Consider the following 15,984-nt stretch of genomic DNA (forward strand, 5'->3'; position numbering starts at 1 on the left):
GGTCAAAGTACATGACCGTGTACATGGGCGTGTACTTTTCAGAAAAGCTTTGAAGGGCGATTGTTGGAAATCAGAGATGTACACGGCCAAAGTACAGGGCGATGTACTTGAGTGTGTACTTTTGATGTGCGTCAGAATTCAAATTATGTGAGAAGATAAACCCTTGGACGACTGATATAAAAGGGAACTTGACACAGAAACCTGAGGGAGGCAGTTCTGGGGAAAGATGAAGTCGGTGACAGCTGGAGAATGGAATCAAGTTCTTTAATTCATCTCTTTTGTAATTTTAGTTTCAAGATGTTTAGGTTCTAATTTTCCTTTGAGTATCTAGACATAATGAATCTTATGTGACCAAACCTTCTGGAATTCTTCTTAATGCTATTTCATGTTTTCTTCTTTTGGGTTTAATTGAGTAGTATCAATTGTTTTCCATCTTGCTTTCTTGTTTGAATTTGAGTAAAATTCCTACATGAAATTAACATTGCTCAATTAAAAGGACTTGAAAGTATTTCTAGAGATAGAAAGACGTAAGTTTTCTGTATTAGGAATAACCCTAATTATGAAATTCATAATGAACTTAATGCAACCTAGGGGTATTAATTAAGGAAGAGATTCTGATTGATAAACCGAGGGTTATGAATCATTATCCTTGAGAGAGGTATTGGTTTAATTCAGAATTTCCTACAACGATAAGGGTTTAGAACTAAGTAGTTGAAGAAGAAGTTCAGTTATTTGGACACTTAGGAGGATTTACAGTCTAGATACTCGCCTATTTCCCTTGAATTCCTTTAGTCATACTTTTCTATATTTTATTATCATAAGAAATTTGTTCCTTTTAATTTATTATTCTTCTATTTTTAGCAATTTTATCAACAAAATTTAACTCTCAAATTCATTAACAATTGCGCAGTTAAGAAAGTAATTCTTAATAACAGTCCCTGTGGATATGACACTTAGTACTCTATTTTTCATAATATTACTCTGACAACGGGTATACTTGCCCAGTAATCGATTTTTATACACCAAGGTTTTGGCGCCGTTGCCGGGGACTTATTAATTAGGATTCCCTTGATTACGTATGTACTAATTTTCTTTATTTCTTTAGTCTTGAATTAAATTTTCTATTTTGCTTTCATTCTTTTTAGGACCTGATTTTTCTGGTGTATGACCAGAACCCATTCTGCTGCACTGTTTGAAGAACTATTTGAATTTGACCCAGAGATTGAAAGAACTTTGCGAAAAATTCGAAAAGAGAGGCAACTGCTAGTACAAAGGGAAAACGCACAAACCCACATGTAAGGAATGACAAACAATGAAGAGTAACCAAAGACCATGTCTGATTATGCTCGTCCATCATTAATTGGGACAGAATCCAGGGCCGTTCTTGACCTTTTTGGGACCCTAGGCGAAATAGGAAATTAGGGCCCTTTAAAAAAATTATAAAATGTAATAAACAAAATAAAAGCATATATTAATAATTTTATTAAAATAATACATTTTTTTAAGTGGCTATAATTTTTTCTAATAAAATTATAAAAGAAATATTTTTTCATTCAAATAACTCTTATATTATAATTAACTACAAAAACACAAAAAATATAAAAAATGAGTTCTTTGAGCATTCTGAGATGCAAAATCATTAATGATAACATTAACATTAATGTTTTCTAAAAATTCTTTATCAATTGATAAAATTGTGAGACCATTTAACGGTTCTTGTAACATTGATGACCTTAGGTAGGTTTTCTAAAAAATTTCTTTCAATTGATGATATAGTCATCGAGACTGTAAAAAAAATTCTATAAGTAATTAAAACATTTAGATAACAATCTGTAGATTTTACAAACTTAATAACTGTTTTATTTTTTGGAGAAAACTAAAATTCTCCATGAGCTTTAATGTTAAGAATAGTAAAATTTTGGAATTAAATGAAGTTTTGAGTTTACAAAAGTCAATGAGTCGATTACGTTTATAGCAACTGAGGTGCAAGGAATTGAAAGGTCTTTTTTATTTTTTTATTTTTTTCAACTGCAAACTGTAAGAGCTGAAAGTTTTTTAAAGTGAAAGTAGGACACGATTTTTTTTTGGGCCCTCTTTTAAGCTTGTGCCCTAGGCAATCACACCTCTAAACTACCCTCAGAACCGGGCCTGATAGAATCTAGCATTGTCCGTCCGGATGTGCAGGGGAATTTTGAAACAAAGCCCAATGTTATTCAGATGGTTCAGCAATTTGTTCAATTTGATGGGTTGCAAGATGAAGACCCCAACGCTCACAACACTAATTTCCTGGAGATCTGTGATACATTCAAGATAAATGGAGCTACTGATGATGCAATCTGCTTGAGGCTATTTCCATTCTCTCGCAGGAGCAGAGCAAAATAGTGGTTGAACTCTCTCCCACGTGGATCTATCACTTCATGGGAAGCCATGGCAGAAAAATTCTTAGCAAAGTATTTCCCCCTGCAAAGACTGCTAAGATGAGGAATGATATCTCCTCCTTTTACCAATTGGAGTAAGAGACCTTATATTATACATGGGAGAGGTTTAAGGAATCATTAAGGAAGTGCCCACATCATGGGATTCCTGATTGGCTTCAAGTGCAAACCTTCTACAATGGATTGAATCCAGCCACAAGACAAATGATAGATGCTGCAGTTAGGGGCACGTTGAATAGCAAGACACCAAGGGCTGCACAAGAACTGTTTGAAGAAATGGCAATGAACAGCTATCAATGGAGCTCCACTTGATCCAAACCTGCAAAATCTACTTGAATTTATAGTCTTGATGCAGTAACATCCTTGGCAATGCAAGTTGAAGACTTAGGGAAGAAGATTGATGGTTTATCTGTTAACCATCCAGTTGTTTTGGTGATGAGATGTGATATTTACGGAGGAGGCCACCCTAATCATGAATGCCAAGCTACTCAAGAAGAGCATGCCAATGTAATAGGAAATAGACCACCTTACCAAAATTATAATGGCATGAATCATTCGGGGCTGGAGGAATCATGCTAATCCACCATGGAACAACAACCAACAGCCAATGTGGAACAACACACTCCCAGGATTTTAACAAACTTCACATCCACCACCGCCCCCAGCTGAAAAGAAGTCAAACCTTGAGGAGTTGATGACTAAATTCATTCAAACTTCAGAATCTCGGTTCCAATCCACCGAGACAGCACTAAGAAATCAACAAGCCTCTATCCATAATCTAGAGAATCAGTTGGGTCAAATCTTTAGACTCCTCTCAGAAAGACCCCAAGGGAGCTTGCCTAGTAATACTGAGACTAATCCTAAGGAACAGGTCAAGGCAGTAACATTAAGGAGTGACAAAACATTACAAGAGAAGGGGAAGCAAGAAGTAGAAAAAGCTGCAGTTGAAGAGGCGGATACAGGTCAAGAGGAGACTGTGGAAAAGCCCCCTGTAGTGAAAGAATTCATACCTCTACTCCCCTATCCAGCAAGATTGAAGAAGGACAAGGATGATGAACAATTTGGTAAATTTCTGTCCTTATTTCATCAACTTCATATCAATTTACCGTTTGTTTATACTTTGACACAGATGCCCAAATATGCAAAGTTTCTGAAGGATCTACTGTCCAACAAGAAGAAGCTGGAGGAGTTGGCCACGGTAACTCTAAATGAAGAATGCTCAGCAATCCTACAAAACAAGATGCCCAAAAAATTGAAGGATCCAGGGAGTTTTATTCTTCCTTGTCTCATTGGTAGATTGATAGTTGATAAGGCTTTGGCTGATTTAGGTGCTAGCATTAATTTGATGCCATATTCTATTTTTAAGAAATTAGGTTTGGGAGAACCTAGGCCAACTAGGATGAGTATTCAATTAGCTGATAGGTCAATTAAATATCCTAGGGGTATCATTGAAGACATGCTTGTAAAAGTAGACAAATTTATTTTTCCTGTTGATTTTGTGATTCTTGATATGGATGAAGACACTGAAGTCTCCTTGATCTTAGGTCGTTCCTTTTTAGCTACTGTGAAAGCCATAATTGATGTAGTGATATAAAGTTAATTTTGAGAGCGGGGGATGAAAAAGTCACTTTCAAAATTCCTGAAGTAATGAAAAAGTCCTTAAAACAAGATGACTTTTGTTTCTTCCTTAATGTAACTAATGACTTTGTTTCTGACTGTGCACGGGAATTCTTGATGTCAGACCCATTGGAAAGGAGTTTAGTTTAGGAAGAAGGAAAAGATGACATGAGCATGCTAACTCGAGAACAGTGATGTCATTTAGAATCCATTGGGCCCTTATTGAGAAAGAGGAACTTTGAAGTTCTAGAGTGGAATTTAGAGAAGCAACCCAACCCATCCACTGATGAACCACTAGATGTAAAATTGAAAATCCTACCCGAACATATGAAGTATGCCTTTTTGGAAGATGGTTGTAAGTTACCGATTATCATTGCTTCAGATTTAACACAAGAACAAAAAGCTCAGCTGCTGAATGTACTTCGGGAACACAAGAAAGCAATAGCATGGAAGATCTCTGACATAAGAGGGATTAGCCCTTCTTTTTGCACTCACAAGATTTTGATAGAGTCTGATTTTAAGGCTGTCGTGCAACCACAAAGAAGGCTAAACTCAAACATGAAGGAAGTGGTGAAAGCGGAAGTGCTTATGTTACTCGATGTCAGAATGATATATCCCATCTTGGATAGTCCTTGGGTGAGCCCGGTGCAAGTTGTTCCAAAGAAAGGGGGAATGACTGTAGTGCCCAATGAGAAGAATGAGTTGGTGCCTACTAGGACTGTTACTGGATGGAGGGTTTGTATTGACTACTAGAAACTGAATGATGCAACAAAGAAAGACCACTTCTCTCTCCCATTCATTGACCAAATGCTGGAACATCTTTCGGGCCATATGTTTTACTATTTCTTGGATGGGCTCTCAGGATACTTCCAAATTCCAATAGCACCACTGGATGCAACAAAGAAAGACCACTTCTCTCTCCCATTCATTTACCATTTGCTTAACGCCGGATGCTGTTCGGATTATGCAATGCATCGGCAACTTTTCAGCGGTGTATGATGGCCATTTTTTATGAGATGGTAGAAGATATAATGGAGATATTCATAGATGACTTCTCAGTCTTCGGTGACTCATTCTCTCACTGCCTAAAGAATTTGTCAAGAGTTCTTCAAAGATGTGAAGAAACTAATTTAGTGCTTAATTGGGAGAAGTGCTATTTTATGGTGCAAGAGGGCATCGTACTTGGTCATAAGATTTCCTACAAGGGAATTCAGGTGGATAAGGCAAAAATTGACACAATCAAAAAGTTACCGCTCGTTACTTCTGTCAAGGCAGTTTAGAACTTCTTAGGCCATGTGGAATTCTACAGGAGATTTATCAAGGATTTCTCCAAGATCACCAAACCTTTGACCATAGTTTTGGAAAAGGAAAATTCCTTTGCTTTTTATGAGAAGTGTTCGATTGCTTTTGAGTTACTAAAAGGAAAACTGACCCAAGCTCCTATCTTGTGTGGTCCGGATTGGAACTATCCATTTGAGTTGATGTGCAATGTAAGCGACTATGCTGTGGGAGCTATACTTGACAAGAGAAAAGACAAGCATTTTCAGCCCATTTATTATGCTAGCAAGACCCTAACAAGTGCTCAAGAGAATTACACTACAATAGAGAAAGAACTATTGGCTGTGGTATTTGCATTTGATAAATTTTGCCAATATTTAGTTATGTCTAAAGTGATAGTGTATACGGATCATTCTGCATTATGTTATTTGCTAACCAAAAGTGACGCAAAGCCTAGCTAATGAGATGGGTCTTGTTACTGCAGGAATTCGACTTGGAAATTTGTTACTGCAGGAATTCGACTTGGAAATTAAGGATAAAAAAGGTTCAGAAAATTTGGCTGCTGATCACTTGTCAAGGTTGGAGAATCCCAGTATGGAGGAATTAGATGAAAAGAGCATTAATGACAAATTTCCAAAAGAATACTTGTACAATGTGGTAACTGCTTCTGATTTTTATTTACCATGGTTTGCGGATTTTGCTAACTATTTGGTTGCTAAGGTTTTACCACAAGAGTTTTCAAGCCAACAAAAGAAGAAATTCTTTTCCGATTTGAAATACTACTTTTGGGAGGACCCATATTTGTTTCGAATTTGTGCAGAGCAGGTTATTATGAGGTGTGTGTCACACTCTGAAGGGTGGAAAATTCTAGGACATTGTCATACTGACCCTGCTGGAGGACATCATTCTAGGAGTAGGATGGCTAAAAAGGTGCTAGAATTTGGATTTTACTGGCCTTCTATCTTTAAAGATGCTCACAGGTATGTTGAGTTGTGTGACAATTACCAGAGGTCAGGTAATATCTCTCAAAAAAATGAAATGCCCAAGAATTACATCCTAACTTGTGAAATTTTTTATGTTTGGGGGATAGATTTTATGGGACCCTTTCCTAGTTCAAAAGGGAATAAATACATTTTAGTGGCTATTGATTATTTGTCCAAATGGGTAGAGGCACAAGCTTTACCTAACAATGATGCAAGAGTAGTCACTAGGTTCCTTAAAAAGTTGTTTTCATGATTTAGCACACCGAGAGCTTTAATTAGTGACAGGGGTACACATTTTTGCAATACACAACTGATAAGTTTGTAACTTGGCTATATTTTACAGCCATATATTTATATCTAACCCTTACTTGATTGAGATTTTAGACAAATTTATATATTATTTGTGCAGTTTGGTAGAAAAGAGGCGGAAGTGAGTTTTTGTGCATTTTGGGCCCAAATGGATGTGGTTAAAAGCTTCACAGAAATAAGCACGCCTAGCACAACACGGGGGTGCTTCGACGTAATGCATAGCCATGCTGATTATGTGCACGACCATGCTTATTTGCGGAACTTCAATCTTAGCAATTTTAAAAGGAGTTCAAATTCTATAAATAGGGGGGAGAGGATCGTCAGAGCATCTTTTTGGACACCAGCTTACACACAACCTTAGTCTTTCAAGTTTCAATCATTTTTTGCCTCTCTTGCACGGATTCTCAGCAAACTCTTGGCAGAAACTTGCTTCAAGTGACCATACTTAAAGACTGAAGATTCATCTCATTTCTAGTTTGCTATATCTCTTCATTATGGATATGTTATTGATTGTTTTAGCTCTTTCTTTCTACATGAGTAACTAAATCTATAGCTAGGGCTATGGGGATTATTGTTTATGATTTTATGAGATTTTGATGTTTGAATCTTAATTCGAATTTTGTTCTGTGATTAGAATTTATCCTATCGCTTCTCACTCTTAACCCTAATTAGTTATATCGTTAGGCGATTGTACCTCGATTAATTAATAGATCTATAGGATAAAACAAGATGAAAGATTAGGTAGACCAAACCAATCTTCCTCTTCTAATCGTTATTGAATTAACAAATTCATAGGTTCCTTAGGCTTTCTTTAAATTGATAACTTGCATGACCATTGGGGATATTAACTTAGAGAAAAGAATATTAATATTGCATGACCAGTGAATATTAATAGTATTCATATGAATGATTAGTAATCACAAGGAGTTTGGGTTTAGATCTAAAACAACAAAATAACATAAAGGATTGAATGAGAACACTCATACGCCCTAGGTTTTTGTCTGATAAGTGTAATCAAGACGTGCTTTGTGTACCTTGCTCTTAGTTTTATAATTGATTTTATAAATTCTTGTTTTTAATTAATCTCGTATCTTTGAAGCTTAAACAATTAAATTAGGAAATTCTTAGTAATTGGAAATTAATCCTTGTGAGACGATATTTCGGGAACTTAATTTAAGAACCCTGTATTACTTCTCGATAGGTACAATTGCCCTCTAAACAAGTTTTTGGCACCGTTGCCGTTGCCGATGAGCACCCATAAAATTTATTCACAATGGGTAGAGTATTTATCCGCTACATAGGTACAGGTATGAGTATGGGTATCTAAGTACCCACCCCGCCCCCATACTTGTTAGGAACAACAAAAGAATAAAGAGAAAAAGAGAGAGAGAGAGAGAGAGAGAGAGAGAGAACACAAGAATTTAAAGAATTTAATGTGGTTCGGCGCATAGTATATGTACCTACGTCCACGACTACACTAGGAAAATATTTTATTCACTGGATGATTCTTAAAAGTTTTACAGGGCATTACTTATATAATAATAGTAAAACAAAAGTTGCTCAAGAGTAGACAATGTGGGACTAAATAAGACTACACAATATCAACAATTCTCCCACTTGGAGTCTAATTAGGTCCTTGTAAATAATGAGCTCACGTGCCCTTAACCTAGTGTAGCGCCTTCATCATCAGTTATTCTCGAAGGCCAGTTGAGGCAATGCAAAGCCTCAACTTATTAGTTGTGACAGTCTTGGTCAACATATCAACTAATTTTTTTGATCTTGAGATCTTCAACAAAGACAAGTCTCCAGCACTTATTAGGTCTCTAATAAAATGGTACTTCATATTAATATGCTTGCATCTATAATGAAAAATTGGATTTTTAGCATGACATATAGCACTTTGACTCTCACTGAATAATGAAGATTCTTCCTGTTCTTTTTCCAATTCTTTGAGAAAATTCTTTAGTCATAGCATTTTCTTTGCTGCTTCTGTTTTACTATTACTATATAAGTAATGCTCTATAAAACTTTAAGAATCATCCAGTGAATAAAATATTTCCCTAGTATAGTCATGGACGTAGGTACATATATTGTGTGCTAAACCATGTTAAATTCTTGTGTTTTATCTCTCTCGTTTCTCTTTCTTCTTTAGTTGCTCCTAACGACTGGTATCAAGAGCCAATATCTTAGTATGCTTCGTGGTTGCAGCATTGTCTGATCTTCCACATAAAAAAAGATTTAGTTTTTTCCACGGGGCCTTAAAGAAAGTAGTGGGGCTTTCCTTAGCTTAGAGGAAGCAATAGGAGCAACGACATTAGAATAAGGAAAAGTGAAGATTAAAAAATTTGACAACAGAGACTTCGGATTTTGGAAGACACAGATAAAAGACTATTTGTATCAGAAGAAGTTCTATCAACCGTTAAAAGAGAGATTAGAAAACACAAGAATTTAACGTGGTTTGGCACACAGTATATGTACCTATGTCCACAGCTACACTAGGAAAATATTTTATTCACTAGATGATTCTTAAAGTTTTACAAGGTATTACTTATATAGTAATAGTAAAATAGAAGTCGTTCAAGAGTAGACAATGTGGGACTAAATAAGACTACATAATCTCAATAATACCCGCATATATATATATATATATATATATATTATTTTAATTAAATTTGTTATTTTTCTTACAATTTCATATTCAAATGTTAAAAAAAATAATTTATGTATCTACTTTTTGTTGTCGTTTCTGCCTCATTAGAACCTAACAACTATGAAATGTTATTTATTAGAGTTATTTGTTAATACCGCCACAAGTGATCCAACATGAAGGGTCATCCATTGTACAGATCTATTTCGTTGTCTCTTTGATATTGCCAATTGATCGAATCTCACATAATCGCCAAAAAATAACTTGTGTGTTTAGTTTCACTTATTATTTCTATGAATTTTAGTTTAGAAAATTATTGTATTAAGATACATTTAGCACTTGTGATCTTTGAATATTTATTTATTTTATCTATGTTTGTACCTTGTTTGGCAACTAATTATTGAATTTTTTTATTATTATATTACTTATGTGAAGTTATATAAACATATTTTTTTATAAATATTTTTTTCTTCAAACAAGCACGTTTAGTGGGTACAAGATGGGTGTGGGTATGTAAGGGTAAGGAGATTAATGCTCATACCCACGCAGGTATGAGACTGGGTATGGGTATATGTAATAATGATAGTCCAAAATTTTGTATTCCTTCCACTCAACTAATCTTTCACTTATTGTTGTAGTGTTCTAAACTAAGAAGAGATAAGAAAAACAACAAAAGCTTTGTCTCGGGAAAAAAATATCTTGCAGTTTGGTTCTACAAGAAGGTGTAGCTTCGAGTCTAAACAAGAATGGAGGATGAAGATTAAATTCACAGTATAATTTCTCTCTTTTTATCTTTGATTTTTCTTTAGTATTCTTCTTCTCCAAAACACTTATTCTTGATTTTTTTTCTCTTTTTTCACATCTTTTACTCTAAATCGTTGCTCTTTTTTTTGAAAACTCCTTGCTCCTTCTCTCAATGTCACCTTCTCTCTGTATCTCTCTTTTATCTATTTATATTAGCCCTCTTTTGCTTTTAAGGTTTAACAAAATGTCAAATCTTTGAGTTTTTTTTCCCTCTTCTCCAGTATAAAAATTGTTTCTTAGTATTGAGTATCAACTTGCATTGTGCAGGACTTTCGTTTCTAGGAGCAAAGCTTATTTTTCAAAAAAATTCATTTTTTTGGTTAAACAACCTTATTATTTTTATTTCTAATTTTTTTATATTTGAAGGCAATCTCCTGGGTGACAAAAATTGGTCCTCATACTGAATTTATGGCTACCTTTACTTCTCTCCTTCCCTTTTTAAGCCTGCACGCTGGTGGCATTTGATTTCCTTGAGCTGTGAATTAATTGTTGTTGTTTTGAGTATTTTGGACGACGTTAAATAGAAGAAAAAAGAAAAAAAAAATATAAGTAAGATAATTCCATGTTATATGTAAAATTCTAATTTTGATTAAAAAAATATCTTAGAAATTGCACTTATGTGAGAAAGTGATAATTTACGTATTGTTAAATTGATTAAAATATTTTATAAATATAATTAACTTCAAATTAATAATAGATAATTTTTACTTTAAGGAATTAAATCCATTTTTCTCTAACTTAAACACATTATTTATTACAAAAAATTAAAGTAAAAAAATATTACTAATATATTTTTAATATATTTTTTTATTGGTTAAAATTTAGTAAAAATTATAAAATTATAATTAGACTTTTCAAACTAAAATTAAACTACTTAATGTTATGTTTCTCAGTCAATTTCAATAAATAATAGATGTTGTATTAAAAATTGTATATGAAAGAATATATTACTAACAATCTTCAAATAAAAAAAAATATAATAACGGATGATTTTTATAAGAAAAATGTTAACACTTTTAGCATTTTTAATTTTTAGTTAAATTAAGAATAATACTCATATAATTTTTATAATTTTTAATAAATTTTAATTAATAATTAAAGATATGTTAATAAAAGTATCTTAATGTGCAGATAGCATTTCTCTTTTCATGTTTACATCCAGTGTATTATTAACAACGAGAAGTATTTGGCCAAATAATCATATCATTACCAAAATTAACAAGATAAGTAATTAAAGCATTTGTAGAATGATCAAGTATGGTCTCTTAATACCAAAATATATGAAGAAATTATATATAAACAAGAATAATAACAATAAATTTAAAATGATTTAATTTTTAAAATAATAAATAAACTAAACTATACATTTAATGCCAACGATAGTTAGAGATAATTTACGTATCATAATAACAAAATTAAATGGGACAGAGTTAGGATAAGTTGCAGGACAACATTGGACAAGTCTAACTAACTTTCACCCTTAAATGCGTACCCTCAAGTGAAATCTTAGATTCTCCAAATAAAAATAAAAATTTCCCGTATAATATTCAAGTAAATTTTATGATGAGAGCTGCATCTAAATATGGAAGTTTTACTAATAAGAACTACAAGGTTCTAAAATTGCTGGTAATGTATATAACTGGTCCTTATGAAATTACATGAATTAATCTAATCCTTTTATTGATTTTTTGTTCGATTAATTATCTATATAATGGCTTATATAATTTATATTATAGCTCTAATTAATGATTTAACGTGATGGTAGTTAAATATAAAATATAGATTCATTAGAATATAATTGAAAATATATTATGATAAAACCTTTCCCTCCTTCATGTAAAAATAAAAAAGTGGTTCTCAAATAGAGAGTATAATATTCTCTAGTATACGAACTAAGATGATTTTATAGTGAAAGAATTTTTTCTCAATGATAGGAGAGAAGAGCTAAAAGAAAAGGGAAGAGTTAGATAAATATCAATGGCTCAATATCATCAAAAGAAGATAAACAATAAATTTAGTTTAGTGTTCTCTAAACCTTTAATTGTATGAAAACTATATATTTTTATGAGAATTACAAAATTCAATATTACTAAGAATAATAATTTTATAATAGTTATGTCAAAATAAAAATTACATGATGGATGAAAAATTAACATTTACATACACAATATTTAGGAGTGCTCTTTTATTAAAATTATTTTAATTTTATTTACAAAAGAATTGTTCTTAAATCATTGTAAAAATATAATGGGAAGTTATTTTTTTTATATAAAAAAAAAAACATTTACTAAACTAAACGTGCAAACTCACAGCATGTGTTTTGTCAACTTTGTTATAATATGGAGTACTATTTTTCATCTAAACTCACAGCATGTAAAATACGGTAAGATAAATACGTGAATACCTTTGTTATTGGAGATTCAAGTTGAAATTTATCACTCTGTGGTGAATAATCTCTTTTGCATACCGAAATTATATTACGCGTGGATGTTAACTACGATTTAACTACGCTATAAATGTGTGTGCACTCTAATACCAAGAAAAAAAACAAGGCTATAAAGAAGGCGTGTTGATACTGCACTGTGGAGGGGCAGAGTGATTACTGCATGTAATAAGATTTTTTGTAACAGGTGGTTTAAGAATATGATTAAAGAGTTAATAAATAATAAATTTTTTTAGCAGAAATTACATTAAAATGTATTGAAAATTATGAAAGAATTTTTATTTTTGACTTCTTAATCAGTCCCCTAAATTCACTTGTTAGTATTTTCCAATAAATAATGGTTACTCTCATTCTTGATAGATTCAATTTACTGGGCTGTCATGTAAAAGATGATGAGTTCAGTTATTCTGTTTTACAAAGTCACAGTCAACCATATTGATAGAGATGAATTCTACTTACTGTTCCACTCCCAAAAATAATAACCAAAAAATAGCTCAAGTGGTGAAGTTCATTTATTGGAAGAGATCTCATTTGAGCAACAAAGCCGGTGCCAATAGCCATTGATCTCTAAATTAACATACTCCCACCAACTAACTATAATGGTTACTAAATTAACCTACAACGTCATACTATTAACTAGAAAAAGTACTTGTTGATGAGTCACTTAAAGTACCACAATCCTAAGCAAGCCAAACCATTATATATAACAAATCTTGAGACTACAGCAACTCAAGCCTTCATCTAGATATTTCTCAACTCAACTTTTATTGCCATACCTTGGTGATTGGTGTGGCAAGGTGTTTTCACCATGAGGAAGAGTTCTACTTTTCAAAAGGGTCTTGTGTTGAGCTACAAGGTGCCCTTGTTGCTTCTTCTATGCTTTTGTTTTGCCAATTCTGCTGCTGTAACTGCTAATGAAGACTCTACAGGTTGGTGGTCTCATCCTTCATGCACGTGGAAAGTTTTCTTTTTTCGTTATGCAAAATAAGTACCCCAGCTAGGTAGTAATAGCAACATTACATGATTTACATCAGCCTGAGCCACAACACTACATTGAGACCCTGCAACTTAATACAATTGTTACATACATGTATAAATTATAATCTATATTTTTATTTTGCAGGAATAGGGATGAACACTGAAGGCAATCCATTGGATAGAAAGTTAACAAGGGTAGAAGATCACAGTGGTGAAGCAAAATTTAAAGCATTTTTTCCACCAAAATTTCCAGTTGATAAGAGTCCTATACCAAATTCATTTCCAATAGAGAATAAGCCCTTGCCAGTTCCAGTGCTTAACCCTGTCCCAAAGGTGGTTCCAATTTTCAAACCAATACCTAAGCCGTTTCCTGTGCCTTTACCTATTCCAGTTTTCAAGAAACCTATTCCAAATTGGATTCCAATTGTTAAGCCTATACCAAAGCCAATTCCTATCCCAGTGTTTAAGAAGCCAGTTCCAATTGTTAAGCCAATGCCAAAGCCAGTTCCAATTGTTAAACCAATGCCAAAGCCAGCTCCAATAGTGGAAAAGCCAAAGCCAACTCCAGTTGTTAAGCCGATTCCAAAGCCATCTCCAATAATGAAAAAGCCAATACCTGTTCCAGTGTTCAAGACTATCCCAAAGCCATCTCCAATAGTGAAAAAGCCTCTACCTATTCCAGTAATTAAGCCTGTACCAAAGCCAGTTCCAATTATTAAGCCAATTCCTATCCCAGTGTTCAAACCTGTCCCAAAGCTAGTTCCAATTATTAAGCCAATTCCCACCCCAGTCTTCAAACCTTTCCCAATGCCATTTCCAATAGTGAAAAAGCCTCTACCTATTCCAGTAATTAACCCTTTACCAAAGCCAGTTCCTATCCCAGTGTTTAAGCCTATCCCAGAACCATTTCCAATAGTGACAAAGCCTCTACCCATTCCAGTAATTAAACCTATACCTCAGCCTTTTCCAATTATTAAGCCAACTCCTATTCCGGTATTCAAACCTATCCCAAAGCAAGTTCCAATAGTGAAAAAGCCTCTACCTATTCCAGTAATTAAACCTGTGCCCAAGCCTGTTCCAACTGTTAAGCCAATTCCTACTCCAGTGTCCAAGCCTGTTCCAAAACCATTTCCAATAGTTAAAAAGCCTTTACCTACTCCAGTAATTAAACCAATGCCTAAGCCTGTTCCAATTGTCAAGCCAGTTCCTATCCCAGTGTTCAAGCCTATCCCAAAACCATTTCCAATAGTGAAAAAGCCTTCACCTATACCAATAATTAAACCGGTACCTAAACCTGTTCCAATTGTGAAGCCAATTCCTATCCCAGTGTTCAAGCCTGTTCCAGAACCATTTCCAATAGTGAAAAAGCCGGTACCTATTCCTGTAGTTCAACCAGTACCTAAGCCTGTTCCAATTGTTAAACCAGTTCCTATCCCTGTATTCAAGCCTATTCCAAAGCCATTCCCCGTGGTGAAAAATCCTCTACCTATTCCAGCAACTAAGCCTATACCACCTTCGCCAATTCACAAGCCAATTCCAGCTCCATGAGAATTTTCACTCCCTACACTTCCTCATGCTTTTGAAGTTATATAGTCCAATTTGAAAGCCCTTTACATGGCAACACTTGTATCTCAAGATTAGAGGTATTCAAGTTTGCATATATTATTGTATCAATCTTGAATTTTGTATTGGAATGTAGCTAAATTTTTTGCCTTAATAAAACTCATAAAATAGACTTTTTATAAGTTGAACACCTACTAATCAAAAATGGAGTCGAATCTGTGGTTTGGTATACTTCATGATTGTAATTAGATTCTAGTTTTGTGTGACTACATTTTGAGCAAGGGTACTGATAACCCAAAAAAATCATACAAAAAGTCAACACTCCATTTGGTTGACACAACAAAAACATTATTGTGGTTGTAATCAGGTTACATGTTTGTTGCGGTCTAATGCGTACAAATGCAGCCATTGCACACCACAATTGTGGCATGATGCAGTTGTCACAACTAAGATTTTGAGACCACATCAGCACAATTTGAAACACTGGTAATAGTATAAGTATTTAAATTAAACTTTTATAACAACTCAAACTGGTTCTTCTCTGTGTATAAACTATGAATCATGCAATGACACAAAGGATGAAACCTAAAACTTAGGTAATTCCTCATAAAACAATGGAACAATCATGTACCACCTGTTGCTTCTATAGAGCACCCAAGATGCGATGGGATAAGCGAGTGAGTTAAACACTACATTAGAAGAACTAACAAGTATTTACTGCACGCAAGGATGTTTAATCAAATGTGAAATATGAAGATATATTAAACAAGTTTCAAAGTCCACAACACGCGCCTCAAAGTTCCAAGATTAAGTTATTGAACTTCCCTTCTAGTCTTCCGGTGCAAAAGCTGATCGATCCAATTAACCTTAAGTTTCAAAATCACTATATGAAGCACTTTTAGGTGCAGCCAAATGAATGTAACAGAG

General features: G+C 33.8%; 3 protein-coding genes and 1 non-coding gene across 4 annotated transcripts; 3 read left to right on the forward strand and 1 right to left on the reverse strand.

Annotated features, from left to right (window-relative positions):
- Positions 1-2,474: 2,474 nt before the first annotated feature.
- Positions 2,475-2,581, reverse strand: LOC113861692. The gene has a single exon (XR_003504302.1). It is a non-coding gene; the product is annotated as a small nucleolar RNA R71 (small nucleolar RNA).
- A 548-nt stretch (positions 2,582-3,129) lies between these two features.
- LOC113855018 lies at positions 3,130-4,029 on the forward strand. The gene has a single exon (XM_027486440.1). It carries the CDS (start codon positions 3,130-3,132, stop codon positions 4,027-4,029), a length of 900 nt encoding a protein of 299 aa, XP_027342241.1.
- Positions 4,030-4,379: 350 nt separating this feature from the next.
- On the forward strand, positions 4,380-5,332 carry LOC113855024. The gene is made up of 2 exons (XM_027486454.1): positions 4,380-4,787; positions 5,042-5,332. The coding sequence occupies exons 1-2, from the start codon at positions 4,380-4,382 to the stop codon at positions 5,330-5,332; spliced, it is 699 nt and encodes a 232-aa protein (XP_027342255.1).
- Positions 5,333-13,284: 7,952 nt separating this feature from the next.
- LOC113857943 (proline-rich extensin-like protein EPR1) lies at positions 13,285-15,164 on the forward strand. Its single transcript, XM_027490285.1, has one exon. It carries the CDS (start codon positions 13,537-13,539, stop codon positions 15,040-15,042), a length of 1,506 nt encoding a protein of 501 aa, XP_027346086.1. The 5' UTR covers positions 13,285-13,536; the 3' UTR covers positions 15,043-15,164.
- The last annotated feature ends 820 nt before the right edge of the window (positions 15,165-15,984 follow it).

The sequence above is a fragment of the Abrus precatorius genome, unplaced genomic scaffold, assembly GCF_003935025.1.
Source record: "Abrus precatorius isolate BTA unplaced genomic scaffold, Abrus_2018 Scaffold1, whole genome shotgun sequence".
NCBI lineage: Eukaryota > Viridiplantae > Streptophyta > Magnoliopsida > Fabales > Fabaceae > Abrus > Abrus precatorius.

Bases quoted from the DNA above. Each gene is read 5' to 3' on its own strand.
- LOC113855018 (XM_027486440.1), top strand. From the start codon at position 3,130: ATGACTAAATTCATTCAAACTTCAGAATCTCGGTTCCAATCCACCGAG.
- LOC113857943 (XM_027490285.1), top strand. From the start codon at position 13,537: ATGATTTACATCAGCCTGAGCCACAACACTACATTGAGACCCTGCAAC.
- LOC113855024 (XM_027486454.1), top strand. From the start codon at position 4,380: ATGAAGTATGCCTTTTTGGAAGATGGTTGTAAGTTACCGATTATCATT. The intron at 4,788-5,041 runs GTTTGTATTGAC...GCAACTTTTCAG, and splicing joins GGACTGTTACTGGATGGAGG to CGGTGTATGATGGCCATTTT.